The following is a 14,404-nucleotide window of genomic DNA, read 5'->3' on the forward strand; positions in this document are numbered from 1 at the left end:
ACCCAACAACAAAATAAAAACTCCTTGCATGAACAAAGACTCTGCTAATAGTTCACACAAAATAATACATAGTTTCTCGCAGACAATTTGGCGCAACTTGACTTCTAAGAAGTACTTTACAACAAAAGTGTCAGAAGCGAATCTAAAGAGAAATGCAAGCAGAATTGAGTTCCCAAGTTAATTGAGTTCAACTGTGTATCTCAAATCTCAATGTCTTCTTAGAATAAATTGTTCAGCAATCAAGTATAGCTATCAGAATTTAGTATGTAGATTAGAAGTCTGTGGTCACATCAGTATACATTATCCAGTGCTAATTAAAGGATGGTACTAAATGGCTCGAACACATGAAAAATTAAATGCACAGCGTACATCATATTTACCTGTCAGAATATAACTCAATCCTACAGGTTTGGATGTATCAGCCGCTTCATCAATCTAATCTGTTCAAGAGTTTTTTGCACTGACCGGGCCATGCCCAACAGTCCAACCTAAAAAAAACACAATTCCAAAGCCAAAAAAAAATCACATTGCGCTCATTCAGTTGCATATACAATAAAAGTTGTCTCAATAGTTTCAACAATCATATTGATTGATCAATAAATAAAACTATAATAAAAACTCAACAAACCTGTAGCTTGCATTGGCAACACTGGTTTTATGTGAATCAAATTGACCAGTTGTGTCCAAGTTGTGTCCATATACCACCCTCAATATAAAATAAGCCCGTTGAGGTATAGCTCGTTAGAGTTGTTCTATTTTGCTGGAAGAGAGATCGTCTTCATAATAAATAGAGTAACCTAGGGATTCTATCGGTGTTCCTAAGAAGTTTTAGTCTTTTAGAAGAAGTGTGAAGGGTTTAATTGAGTTATTTGAGAGAGGGCCGTCCGAAAGAAACAAACTGGCCCATCCACATGGCTTCACTCTCTCTTGGGCCCAAAAGAAACAAACTCATCCACATGGCTTTACTCTATATTGGGATTTGGGAGAGTGCCACTTAAGAGAGAGACAGTCCACATAGGATGTACTCTACTTTAATATAGAGAGAGGCCATAGTAGATTTACATTGATATTTTTCATATCACATCTGCAACTATGTATAATTTCCTCTGACCTGTAGCGAAAAAAGTACAAATTACATTGGTATTTCTCCTGCTTAGACACTATCAATACCATACCACGGAGGGAAAATGGTGTACTATACATGAAAAGGAAAAGCTAATCCACGCCTTCAAATGGGGTAGACAACGACCATCTGTTCGTAACATCTACTCAATCTTGCAATGCCAGTAAAAATCTGGAGTATACTACTATCCGCTTGAATCCACTGCCTCATTCATAATCAGGAGTACATGGAGCAGCCAAAAATCTATACAAGAAGCTTGTTGCCAATGACAGGTACAAGCCTCCTCCAAAAGCAACTAAGGCACCTGAATATGACAGGTACAAACCTCCTCCAAAAGTAACTAAGGCACCCGAATATGACAGGTACAAACATCCACCTAAAGCAACAAAGGCACCCAAATTGGCAATGCACCGAATGACTTCTCAAACTACAATAAAACAACAATGTGGGTCCTTCGGCACTTTAGTTTCGCATGCTCAGTATATCAATTGACTACAAAAACTGAATCTTGGCCTCGAATGGCAATCTTAACATCCAAAAAGCAATAAATCCATTTATTCCACTTCGACTTGTCCAAACTTCTGCTTCTCTTCATGCAACTTCTTGACAACATCATCAAGCTCTGGAAATGCTGATAAGAGCAGTAACTCGAGAAGGTTGTATGCCAACTGCTTCAAACAAACAGAGGACTGCATAATAAAAGATGGGAAAGAGTTTAGCTATCAAGATCCAGAGATGACACCCCAATAAATTACTAAAAAGGGATGGTGTTCATATATCACCCAAGGATACATGCCCATGTTGTTCATGCAGCACCCAAGAATACATGCCTGTGTCTTCTTGACTTTGATTCAAGTCGCAATTAAAAATAGTGATATGAGCATCAAAGAACAAAAGATCACTGCTCGATCAAACGAGACAGAAGAAGCATATAGTAGCATATCTAAGGGATACCAATCATTCTTTTAATAGTTAGCCTTTTACTCCCTATACATTGAAATCGCCTCTTCCCAAGGTGAAGGAGGGAACCAGCCCAACCTCCCAAGGCTTGACCAGAGTAGGCCACTGGACACCTCCAAGGGGAATTTATCATACAAGTTGCATTTCTAGTATCCCATGTTTACAGCACAAATTATGGAATAGTGGTAGCCTACTGCCAAATCAATAAAATAGAAGCTTATGCTAATCCTATCAAGCTTTCACAAGGCATGGGAAAATGGTACATACAATTATTAATTAAAATATGCAACAAAATAATTGATTCACATGGACAGTAGATCACCCATAGCATCTACGCCTTTACAGAGTTAGATGACCTCAAAAGAAATATTTAAGGCCATGACAACAGAGCCGGTCCAGTAGCAGTAGTTTTTAAGACGTAAAGTGATTTTTAAGGTGAATAATCTCGTTTAGAAGGTTCCCAGAGCCAACTATGAAAATCAGTATGGGTACAGTGTAAAATTCAATTCACACAGAAGATCCCCACTAAAATAAGACAAATGAGATATTTGAAAATATGAAACTTGACTCCTGTGCTGAGAACCCCACTTTTATGTTTTCAATAGAAAGATACCTGAAGAAAGGAATATAGATCCTTAGCACTTCTTTCATACTCCTTTCGACCAACAAGGCCTACGAGTGCAACCGGAGCATTATCTGCGCACAAATGAAAGATTGGAATGATTCATGAATACAACAAATCTGATAACTCTGACCACAGGTATTACCTACACCACAAGTTTATTCTCAACAGCTTCAAATACGAGTAAAACAGTACAAACATTAGCTTGTGTCATGGCCAATTAAGTATTGTCATGTTCTGTTGTACATAACTAGGCTAAGGGCTAGCCTAGAGAACTCCTGCAGTGCGGGGTCTGGGGAGGGTCAAATATATGCAGCTTTACCCCACTTAGGAGAGCTGTTTCAGAAATTCGACCGTGACCTCCAGGTGAGAGTGGCGCAAACTTACTGTTGCTCCAAGACCCATACTATCATTGTACATAACTGCTTCGAATTATAGTATTATATTGCATGCAATTCCATGAACGTCAATGATTAAGTCAACTTGGGTTTGCTAAGCTTCAAACCAAGTCCATGCTCTGATATTGCTTTCAGCCCAGGTTAAATCTCATGCCATATCAAGCAATTTATAGGTTCACCAACGTTTTAGCGACTGTCCACTAACCCCATCTGAATCTAATCTCTAACTGTAAGACAAGTTTAGACCTGAATTTGCATCCCTCTTAAATGGTATAGAGTATTTATCTGTTCTCATTTTCAAAACAATGTTAACACCTAATTTTGGGGCTTTAAACATTTTCTTAAGCATGTGAGTTTCTCAGCTTAGTCCATTACATAGCGTGGAAGGTTGATAATCCACACTGCCACTCTTGTTTCCATCTTATTGAGAAAACAGGAAACATGCAAGACATTTTTTAAGTATACTATTTCAGAGGAGAGCCTCTTTGATACACAAACAACATGGCAAGAAAGGAAATGAACTCACACAATATTACCTAATAAGGTGCAGGTAGATTGAAAAGTAGAATAGCTGACATTACCAATCATTAATTCATAAACAAATTTTGCACGTCGAGCGGCTTCTTCTCGTTGCTGCTCATCTGTCAAGAACTTATTGTCTTTCTCATGGACTTTCTGTACATCGTCTTTCTTGGGTGAAGAGATCTTTGTTGGCTCTCTCTGTGAACTCTGAGACTGAGCTACTGATTGGGGTGGCCTTTGCCGCTTCGGATGCTTAGTGATAAAGATCCCATCAGGCCAGAGGATCTGTTTCAAATTCAGGTATGATAAATCAACACGCAATAAAGAAATATACTCTATTAGGTGTACACTTTATATGGGCAAAGTGAATATAATATACACACAAACTGTTAGTAGATTGTATTGGTAATCCAACCTCTTGACCGGACCACCTGCCTAATCGATACCAGTATGTACACAACACAAAACCAAACTCATACAAAAGAGATTGAAACCAAACTCTCACAAAAGAGATCGTACAACCAAGAGGTCGAAATGAACAAGGCAACGAAGGCGGATATGGAAGGACTAATAACAGAAGATAATAGAGAATTGACGATTAAGATGATGAGGAAGACAAGAACAAGTTAAACTGACAATATCCAAAAGAAGGAGATAACGAGGAGGAATAGATTAATTACGTTCAATGCTGTCGACTCAAAATAGGCTTGGTGGTTGAAAGGGAACAGGGTCGTTGATGGGTGTCTGGTGGTGTTCTTGAAGGAAAGGTGGCGCTTCATGGGTTTCTTTGGATTTTTTTGTTTTCGCTTTTTACAGGTTTCTTTTGTACAGGAAAGACACCCTTATCGCCACTAAGAATCTTATTTTGTACTGAAAAATATTATCAAGCAGGATGTACTTCAGTTTTCAATTTTAATAGGGACCTTTTGTGCAAGGGAAGATGTTGTTTCCTTCATTTCACTTGGCCAAACCTATATTGGGTTTTTGCAGTTGTTACTTCCTTCTAATGGTTAACGCGCTTAGTAAAGCAGGTCATTTGAAACAAATGATTTTTTTATCGATAAAAGTCATTTTTATTCCTTTATATCTCGAGAGTTCCGATAAGTTACAAGTGAGTCTCATAGCAAGATGCTCCTAGACCTTCGCCAAGTATCCCATTACCCAATTCCAACCACATTACGTTACCAGAGTGTCCAAACCCCTTAAAGCAAGGAATATGGCTCCTCCTCGCCTCCACTACTTAGAAAATGTCCTTTTCTTCTTGCTTAAAGTTTCAAACACCTTTCTGTTACTATTCTTCTATAATCCAAAATGTTGCTTCAGGGAGATACTCCGGAAACCAAGTTGCCTTACTTAATAGTTATGACATTGTTGACTTAACCAAGCACATCCCCCATGTTAGTAGGCGACCTCCAAGGTTCTAGAACAACAAAAGGAATTGCTCCCAAATATCCTTCGAGAATTCACAATTAAGAAGAATTATAATCCACACTTTCTACTTCCTCTTTACAAAGTGAAGATATGTTATATATCTCCATACCTCTTCCATTCAAGAGGAAGATGGTTTGAGTTCTACCAATAAATGCAAGCCAACCAAAGAAAGCCACTTTGATTGGTATAGAATCCATCCATATCTCCTTATAAGAAATATTATGAACCACCTCGCCTAGTTGTAGCTTTCACAAAGCATACTCCTTGGCCAATCTTTGGTAAAACGACCGCAAAAAGAACTCCTCTTTGTTGGCCCAAACACATCTCCTCCTATCACACTCCCCAAACTTCCCTCCTTCTTGACTCCCTCTTGATAAATGGTAGCCAGGAGCAATTTGTAGGCTTCAACTTCCTAGTAATTCAATCCCCTTCTTAGGTCACATTACTATTTGCTCCCCTCTCTTTGTGCACTCCAACACATTTGTGTTTCTATCGTTGGCCAACACATACATCTCACCAAATAGCTCCTTCAAAGGTCTATCCCCAACCCAAATATCTTCAAAACAAACAAGAACACCAATATCAGTTGTATAAGCCACTCAAAGGTGTAAAGGATACACCTTTGAAAGAAACAATTACTGATTTGTACGGTACGGAGATTGGTATCTGATGCTTACAGTATTTTGATGATGAAGTGGAACGCTGAATTAAGAATCAACATCATTATCATCACTTTTTCCTTAATCCCATATGAATGGGGTCGGCTAGTGAATTCCATTCCTCTAGTAATTCCTATCAAAAGCCATTTCACCAACTATATACAGCTTCTTTAGATCATTTTCCTAATGACTTCAACAAAAATTAATTTTGGGCCCCCTGTTTAATTTCCTTCTTCGTACTGGTGCCTATTTCTTTGTTGTCATATGATCATGTCCACAGCGTCTAATTCTCTTATTTATCTAGCAATAGATGCCACTCCCAACTTTTCTCACTTCCATTAACTTTTGTTATAGTTAGAACTATTCCCTTTTTCCCCGGTGGAGGTGGGAATCAGACCCAAGACCTTGGTCCCAACCTCCCAAGTCTTGACCAGTAGGCCACTGGACTAGTAACGTCGAGCATCAATCTCAGCAATCTCATTTCTGCTAGACGCATGTGTTCTTTTTTCTTAATTAAAGTCCAACACCCTGCTCCATGCCACAGTAGCTTGTCAAACATTCGCCCTTTTTTGAATGAGGACCTTCCCTCTTTAGAAAAGACTCCCACTCCTAAAGTCTCGCGGAATAATCAGATACTTCCTATTAATTGTTCCTTTTAACTTGTTTATAAGATGCCACTAGCTTGTCTAGCATAAATCCGACTTAAGAAGCCTGTAACAAACCCACAGTTTTTTTTCTTTTTATTGGTATACTTATATACATTTGCCTACTTTTCATACATACTACCTACATATATGTGTTTGGATGTGTTTTAAATGTTTCTTACAGTTGATTACTATTTTAGTTAGAATGTACTGTTTTATATGTAGATAGAAGTATAGAACCACTCCTGTTTGGTTCCTAGAGGTTGCATGTGAGATTGGTCTTTGGATTCACTACCAATAGAGTTCCACTTGTTACTATTACTATATGTCTATATATGCCAAATAAAAACAAATAGGAAACAAACAAGCAAACAAACATAATCTTGCTTCAGGAAAGAAAGATTAAACATTCACATAGTGACTGTGACCTCAAACCCGTAAACTGTTAACAACTTCACATCAATCAGAGATTAAACCTTCGCTTTCCATTTTTGTTGATATATCTGATATAAGCAAACTCTAAAAGTCAACATAAATGAAGAGATTTTCGGATTCTTCTCCCTCTAAACAATGCCAAACTACCTTTGTGGTTCCAAAGATCGTTTTGGCCCTTCTCAGCAAATCTCGAGGTGCATCCAATTGTAATCCGAGTTAGGAATACAATCGAGAACTGCTTACAAGGGCCAAAACCTGACAAACAATCTTTGGAAGTGCACGGCAATAAGGCATACATGCTCTTATTTGTTATACATGCTTCCAGTTACAAAACCTTTTTCTGATAATTAGTTCCCTTCCCTTAACAGTTCACTTTTAGTCTTGGCAAAATTTTGACCACATTAGTATTTTAGGCCTCAGTCATCACCTGCTCAATTCGTTTGATTGCGGAAGCAATTACTGATCCTGTTCTCAGAAGTTGTATTTTCTCAATTAACCAGTCATCAAAGGCATCACCCATTCCAAGCTGCAATACTTGTTTGGCCACCCAAAATGCCTGTCGCCTATAAAGTGGATAAGATATTATCAAAAAGCGAAATAATAAACTCATCGCGAGTACTGCTCCCTCTTTTTGGCCAAGGCAAACTTAAGCATATAAAAGACGCTGATACCTGATCCACCCCCCATCTTGAAGCTGGAAAAGGACATCCACCAAGTCCAATATAGGCACACTCAAATTTGGAGGCACCCACTGGAATGAGAAAAGGTGTTATCAAAATCATACTATCATAGGGAACCTTATGAACTAGAGCTCACATGGAAGTAATGATTAGAAGAAATTCTAGTACTAAAAAGCATGTCTAACAAAATACAGTTAAATAGAAATGATATATAGATTATACCTCCGTGGGAAGGGTTGGATCAGTAACAGCATCCAGAAATGATTCACTTGACTCATGTGTCCCTCTTTCAATTAAAGACTTGTCGGATTTTCTGACAGAAAAGGTACTCCTTACTTCCTGACTATCGGGATCACTTTCTGAGTTTTCAGATAGAAAGTCACATTCTTTAGAGGGTAATTTGACAGAAGAATTTGCAGTTTGTCTTGCTTTCATTCTAGAGGGATCTGCCTTCTGCTTCATTTGCAACACAGTTCCCTTACTTCTGGGGTCTAACTGTTCTTCCCTTGAGGAGGAGTGATCTTTTACAGCATCAACTCTATTCAGAATATTTGCACCCTTTTCATATGGCTTATCATCTAGGTCAACTAGGAGAGAAAGAGGGCAGTATAAGTCAAATGCTAATGAACTATAAAATAAAGAGCAACAAATGAAAAGTAATAGAACTTCGCAGCTTAGAACATGACTAACCCGATAGCGGTTGAACGACGGAAAGGGAATTTGAGAACATGTATGTCTGTACTACAGCAAAACACACAAGTTAAAACATTTAGCCAAAAGATCAATAAATAACCAGACAAAGGGAAGGGTGCTAAAGATGCAAAATATTAAACCTGTGAATCAACACTAAGGAAATCCCAGACTTCAATCGATCCTGATACTTTTGGAAGCTGTAGTAGTTTCTGCGAAAAGAAAGAAGTTCGGAGATACATACAAATGAGAAGAACTGCTAGGATTTGTAAAAAGAAATCAGTTGTGAGATATATTAAAATAAGGTGATAGGACTCCTAGTTAATGCAAATATTGGAGTGTGCTGGTGTAAATAATAATATACACAAGTCCCTGACTTAAACTTCAATCCATGATCACACACAACACAAGGGATGCGTTTAAATTAAAGTCAATTTTCCAATACCAGCTACCCCTAGAAGAAGCAATATCTAATTAAGTAATTACAACCTAACTTGAAACCCGAATGCAAAACCATATTCTGAAATTTTAGGAAAAGTACAAGCATCATATACTTGAAAAGAAAAAGGAAGAAAAGAAAAATCAAGTACCCTCAATGTGCAGATAACAAATTTTTACTGTTAGAGCCTTAGAGGTTTTTGGTCCAGCATGGTATAGTAGGACTGGTCCATCTGACTGAAGTGCTAGTCTAGAATTTTGCAAATATAATGTCACCCTAATCACTATGTTTAATTGTTCTCTCTCCTTAAGAACACTATGGATTGGTAAAAACTCAAGGCTTGATCAGAAGCCCAGTCACGGAATTCAACTGCTGCTTGTCCATTATTGTTCATCGGTTAATATTCCTCACTTTCTTACCATAGATTATTTACTGTTCCCAAGGTAAACCTATAACAGACTTGAAAGATGTACCATGGTAAACAGATCATCAAAATAGATTGGGAGTTCTTGTCATCATAGATACAGTAAATATTTCATATTCTAGGAGCATGTTAGCTGTCCAACAGAAGAAACAAAAAATTGACAGATCACCTTTAAGTATTTGTCGAGCAAAAGACACCTTTCCTGAACTACAGTCACTTCTAAACCTGATGACAGAAAATGTTTGGGCGGCAAACTAAGATTATATTCTGGAAATTCTTTCAGACGTCGATGTAGCTCTTCAAAATGGCGGAATCTAATAGAAGAAGCTGGACAGTAAGTTGCAGAAGTGAAAAGTATCTATACAGGTAAATGCAACAAACCAATATGAAAAGCTGAGTCAAACCAGGAACCATGACTTGACAATTGAATAGATAAACATATATATGAACACAGAATGGTGAAACTACTAAACAGATAGGGTGATATGTATAGCACCTTCTTTTGATTGTCCAGATGTTATTGTTTGCATCGGTAACAGATACAGAATATACAGCAAATGTTTTAGCACCGCTCTTTACAATGTTAGCGCCCAATACCTGCAACAAGAAATGCGCTCACATCCTTCACATATATCAGTATATTAGAATGTCTGAAATATGACACCCCCAGGAAAAGGATATCTGGAGTTCTTGAGCAACTACCTCACATCTCAATTTTAAAAAAGATTCTGCCAACAAGGAATTTTCTGGGGAGTTCAAGGGCGAACTAGACACATCAGACACTAAACTAGCGCACGTGGATGAAGAAGCAGCTGCTCCGCTATGAAGTCTACTCCAGCTTTCCAAATCAGGTTCTTCACTGGAATCTTCTTCTTCTTTTGGATCTCCTTTTGGTGCATTTAGTATATCCTGCCCATCACCCAACGAGAAGGATGTTCTTTCAACCTCTTGCCAGATGGGCAATCTCTCATTGCTCAACCTAGATCTCTTCCTACCTAACTGGGTTCTAGGTGCTCTCCGATACTTAGCATGACCTTCTCTAGTCTTCCTCGCCTTACCACCTTCAGAGCTTTCTAGTGGGTGTCGTATATGTGAAACTGCAACATTTCTATTTTTTTTAGTATCCCAAACTTTAGTCCCAGGAGAATCAAGACCCATCACAGTGCTGGTTTCTTCATCTTCAGTTGTGTAAGAGCTATCACCATCAGATTCACCTTCCTTTAAACACAGAAGATCATGTTCATTCGCTTGTTGATATAAAGCACTTTGAGGATGACCTGAGCTGCTTCCACCAGCATGGACACCAACCTTTTCAGCCTTAGAGCAGTTTTCTTGTTGAGGAAGAAGAGAATTCCTCTGTGGGAAAACAACATCAGCTGATTTATCTTTTAAGTTGTGCGTAGATGAATCCACTGAATGATCCCTGCCACCCCCAGCCACTAAATTATTTGCAGCTTGTTTATCAGGTCGGTTATCCCCTTCCTTCTTTTTGTAGTTTCTCCCTTTCGTCCACATATTTTCAAAATGTTCTGGAGCAAGAGCCTGACTCTTTCTGTGGGACATTTTATCCAACACCTGACCCCATTCTCCTCCAGATCTATGTCGTTGGATATCTTCCTCGTCATCTCCTGGAGTATGGGAGGGCAAAGCATTCCAAGAGCAGGAGGATCGAGGATCAAGAGAAAGAAGTGGGTCCTTCTGATAAGTGTTACCATTCACCATTTCTTTCACAGGTCCACCCAACACCTTTTCAGAGTTATCATGCTTGAACTGCACAAGTTCAACACCCTTAACAGACTGATCTAGAAACCTTGAAAACTGATCAGCTGAAGTACTTGAAGACCCATTTGGCTTTTGTCGTGATGGCTCCTGTGCAGGAGTAACTCCTCTGTCAGCTTTTTGCTTAGCAGACAGAACCAAGGATTCGATCCTTTCATTAAAAAACCTGCCATTAAAATGTTAGGAGAAATCTCAATAACACAACTGAACACCAAGAAAGCAGGGAACAAGCAGGAAGTAGATATACCGTGGACTAGCCAAGTTCAAGACTGGACGCATAACTGCACAAGCAAGAAGCTCCCTGACAACAATATGGAAGAACGAGCATTGCAGATCTGCAGAGTTGAAAGTGAAAGAGATGAGTCCATCCATCAGATGCTGCAATACCTGTGGAAAAATTAAATTGGTGTCTGACCACTTAAAAAGACACTGCCAAAATCACAAAATATAATAGCAGTTCGGAGACAAACCTTGTGTTCTGCTTGAGCAGAAAACAAAGCAGGATGCAACTTGTTTTCAGCAGCCAGAACTAGTTTCAACTTTGCATCTCGTTGATCAAAAGTTAGATCTCCTAACTTCTTCTCTTCAATTTTTGCTTGACTTATGCGAGAAAGCTCTAAATGAGTACAAATCAGACCAATGACATCCCTACAGAACCCCAAAATGGTTTAGATTCTTTGTGAACATAAACCGGAGCTTAAGATGATTCAAGCTAGAGAGCACATTCAAAATAAAATATTCAAACTTTGACCTGGTGAGAAGATGAATGAGATTTATTTCTCTCGCACGACAGGAAATTTCTCCAAGAACGCCATTCATTATTTGAACTAGCTCCTCTGGACCATTCTTATCAGGTGTTAAACGAGAATACCAGAGATTTGTCACCCACTCAGAAACGAGATGATTAGTGAATTGACTGATTGCAGTCTCAACTATGGGAGAATTCACCTTCCTTCTCCACTCTGACTTGTCCCGTGAAACAACCTTTAAACCTTCTTGAGGTTGCTTTAAAACGCGATTAGTGGCAGATGGATTGTATGCTGCAGCTTTTCTTCTCATTTCCAGGTCAAACGATACATAACGTAGGAGGAAAATTAAGGAGGCAGCAGCAGGCAAATTGACCCAAACTGAAGAACTTGTCACTGAAAATAAAAAATCAGACAGGAAAACTTGTATGTGCACACTTGGAAGTTGGATTGATATACATATAACATTCTAAGGCATAAAACCAAATCAAGAACTTGTAGAAACACATTATGTTCCTTTTTCTAATGCAAACAATTAGCACGAGTGCAGAAGCTAAATAAATACACGATTCCAAGCTAAGATAATCATATTATATCGACTAATGACAAATGTAACCTTATAGAGAAACATAAGAATAAAACAATTCCTTAAATCGTAAATGAAAAACTTACGAGACATTAGATAAGAGAGTCCCACTACACAAGTGACGAGCAAGACCATCCGTTTTTTCGCTTCCTCGACGAGGTCACGAACTGTACTCATTTTAATTCAACTGCCAAGCTCAAATAACAATCATCTAATAGTGAAGATCTGATTTTAAACAAGTTTTTTATTATTATTATTATTGTTATTCTATTCTTATAGTGCTGACGAATGAGTTTTGGTTTGTTCTTCTTGGCTGATTCAGATCATGATATGAAATAAAACAATGTTTTTATTTTTTATGTACGGACTCTAGAGATTAGGTCACGCGGGTATGATGACTTAAATATGCTGCCCTCACGTCAGCTTAATCTACCGCCACGTGCTCATCTGCTACTTAAACGGTTCGAATTGAGTTGATAGTATATGCCGCGCGTACCAAGGCAGGTTAAACCGTTTAAACAGGTTCAACGTAAAACCGGTCTAATCCATTTTTCTATTATTATTAAATCAAGTGAAAATTTTATTGATAACGAGTATTACAAATAATTAATACAAACGTGCAACAAACTGTACCGCAAGTCCAAATCATATCCTTCTAAAAACAAACTTGTTATAACCAGTTGTCATAACGTATTGTCTATAACTTTCATAAGTTTTTTGAGGAGCCCAACTGACTGTTGTTCCAATAATCCAAAGGTATTAAAACTAAACAGAATAAAACAATATTAGTTAGTCCTACAAGCTTTCTCATACTTTTCCGTCTTCCCTGTCACTGTTTTTTTAGTTGTTTTTCCTACTTCAAAGCTATCATTTCCCAACCTTACCAATGAAGAGACTCCAATTACATCAACACATGCATGTTTTTCCTCAAACCAATGGTTGTTTTTTGGCTCAGGTTCAGCCTTATGCGCAAATTGATTAAGATTAAGTACTTGTTTGTGGTTCTCTTGTATTGTTTTCATCTATTTTTTCTTGTTTCCAAGTTGTTGTATGTAATCCATCTTTTGATTAATACAATCAATTTGTTTATCGAAAAAAAAAAAAAAAAAAAAAAAAAAAAAAAAGTTCATGGCTTCTTATCTTATATATAAGTAATCAAGTTCACATGTTCTTACTTAAATTATTAAGTCATGTTATTGACAAACCCCATTTTGTGTTGGGCAGACCCCGACCCAATTTGGGGTTTGTAATTATGTTGGGCACAACATAGAGTGTTGGGCAGATCTCATCACCAAAACCCAAACAAAAATAAACCGGAAATAACCAGTTACACCCCCAACCAAAGAAACCAGTTACCAGCCTTCGTCTCCGTCTCCGTCTCCTCTACTCCACCAAAAACCAAAAATTGATTCAGTCTCCACGAAATTAAAGATTGATTCGGTCTAATCTCTCAGTTTCTCTTCGCGACAAATTCTTAGGTTAATACAAAATATGATTTTTAGGTCAATAGCAAACTTGTAAATTTTTTTTTGGGTCCGTCCAACACAAAATGGAAGGTGCCCATAGCGAGTACCTTATTAAATGAGCAACAATTCGAGGATGTACCTGGATAATCAAAACCCATTTATGACTTTGACTTTTCACTGAATTGTCCATGCGTGGCATCAAATGTCATGACTTATTTTCTTGTAATAAATCAATCCCACACATTCCTATTTAATACGAGTACCCAAACCTTAACAAAAATGAAGAGGAAAAATACGTCACGCACAAGGCAAGTGTATTAATACATACAAAATTACCCAACAGGAAACGAACTTGGAAAATTACATGATACCATATCAAACGATACTTGTATCATCCGTTCTAACCGATCTTTTGTCAAACCACATGATATGATATTAATAATCACGATAATATATCGTAGATGTACTGTGAATATATATCAAAGAAAAATAAAAAGAAAAATCCACTCACCAATAGAGATCACAAAACGTTAGTTAGAATCTACTAAAGAAAATCGGAAAATGACGTTGCGCCGAAGTCGCCAATACCCCTTCTTATTCATTTTTATTTTCTCTTTGTTTCTATTTGTTTTAAACCTAAAACTCTCCCTCTCTTCACTCTTTCTCACTTTCTCTCACGTATCCTTTTATCTCTTTTTTTTTTTTTAAACCCTAAATACAAGAAAAGAGGTTCGGTGGTTATAACATTGACCCCATATCTTTCTCTCTTCCCACATTTTTCTTTTTCTATCTTTATCATT

At 37.8% G+C, this 14,404-nt stretch overlaps 1 protein-coding gene across 1 annotated transcript; it reads right to left on the minus strand.

The window, feature by feature from the left end:
• Positions 1-994: 994 nt before the first annotated feature.
• LOC147511228 (phox (PX) domain-containing protein) lies at positions 995-12,512 on the minus strand. Its single transcript, XM_086602964.1, has 15 exons — positions 12,225-12,512; positions 11,558-11,948; positions 11,277-11,454; positions 11,054-11,193; positions 9,730-10,972; positions 9,524-9,624; positions 9,197-9,341; positions 8,308-8,376; positions 8,165-8,210; positions 7,697-8,061; positions 7,466-7,545; positions 7,222-7,357; positions 3,685-3,910; positions 2,697-2,779; positions 995-1,812 (listed from the first exon to the last, which is right to left on the minus strand). Exons 1-15 carry the CDS (start codon positions 12,313-12,315, stop codon positions 1,678-1,680), a joined length of 3,429 nt encoding a protein of 1,142 aa, XP_086459090.1. The 5' UTR covers positions 12,316-12,512; the 3' UTR covers positions 995-1,677.
• Positions 12,513-14,404: the final 1,892 nt, after the last annotated feature.

This window comes from Coptis chinensis, chromosome 3 (assembly GCF_015680905.1).
Source record: "Coptis chinensis isolate HL-2020 chromosome 3, ASM1568090v1, whole genome shotgun sequence".
Lineage (NCBI taxonomy): Eukaryota > Viridiplantae > Streptophyta > Magnoliopsida > Ranunculales > Ranunculaceae > Coptis > Coptis chinensis.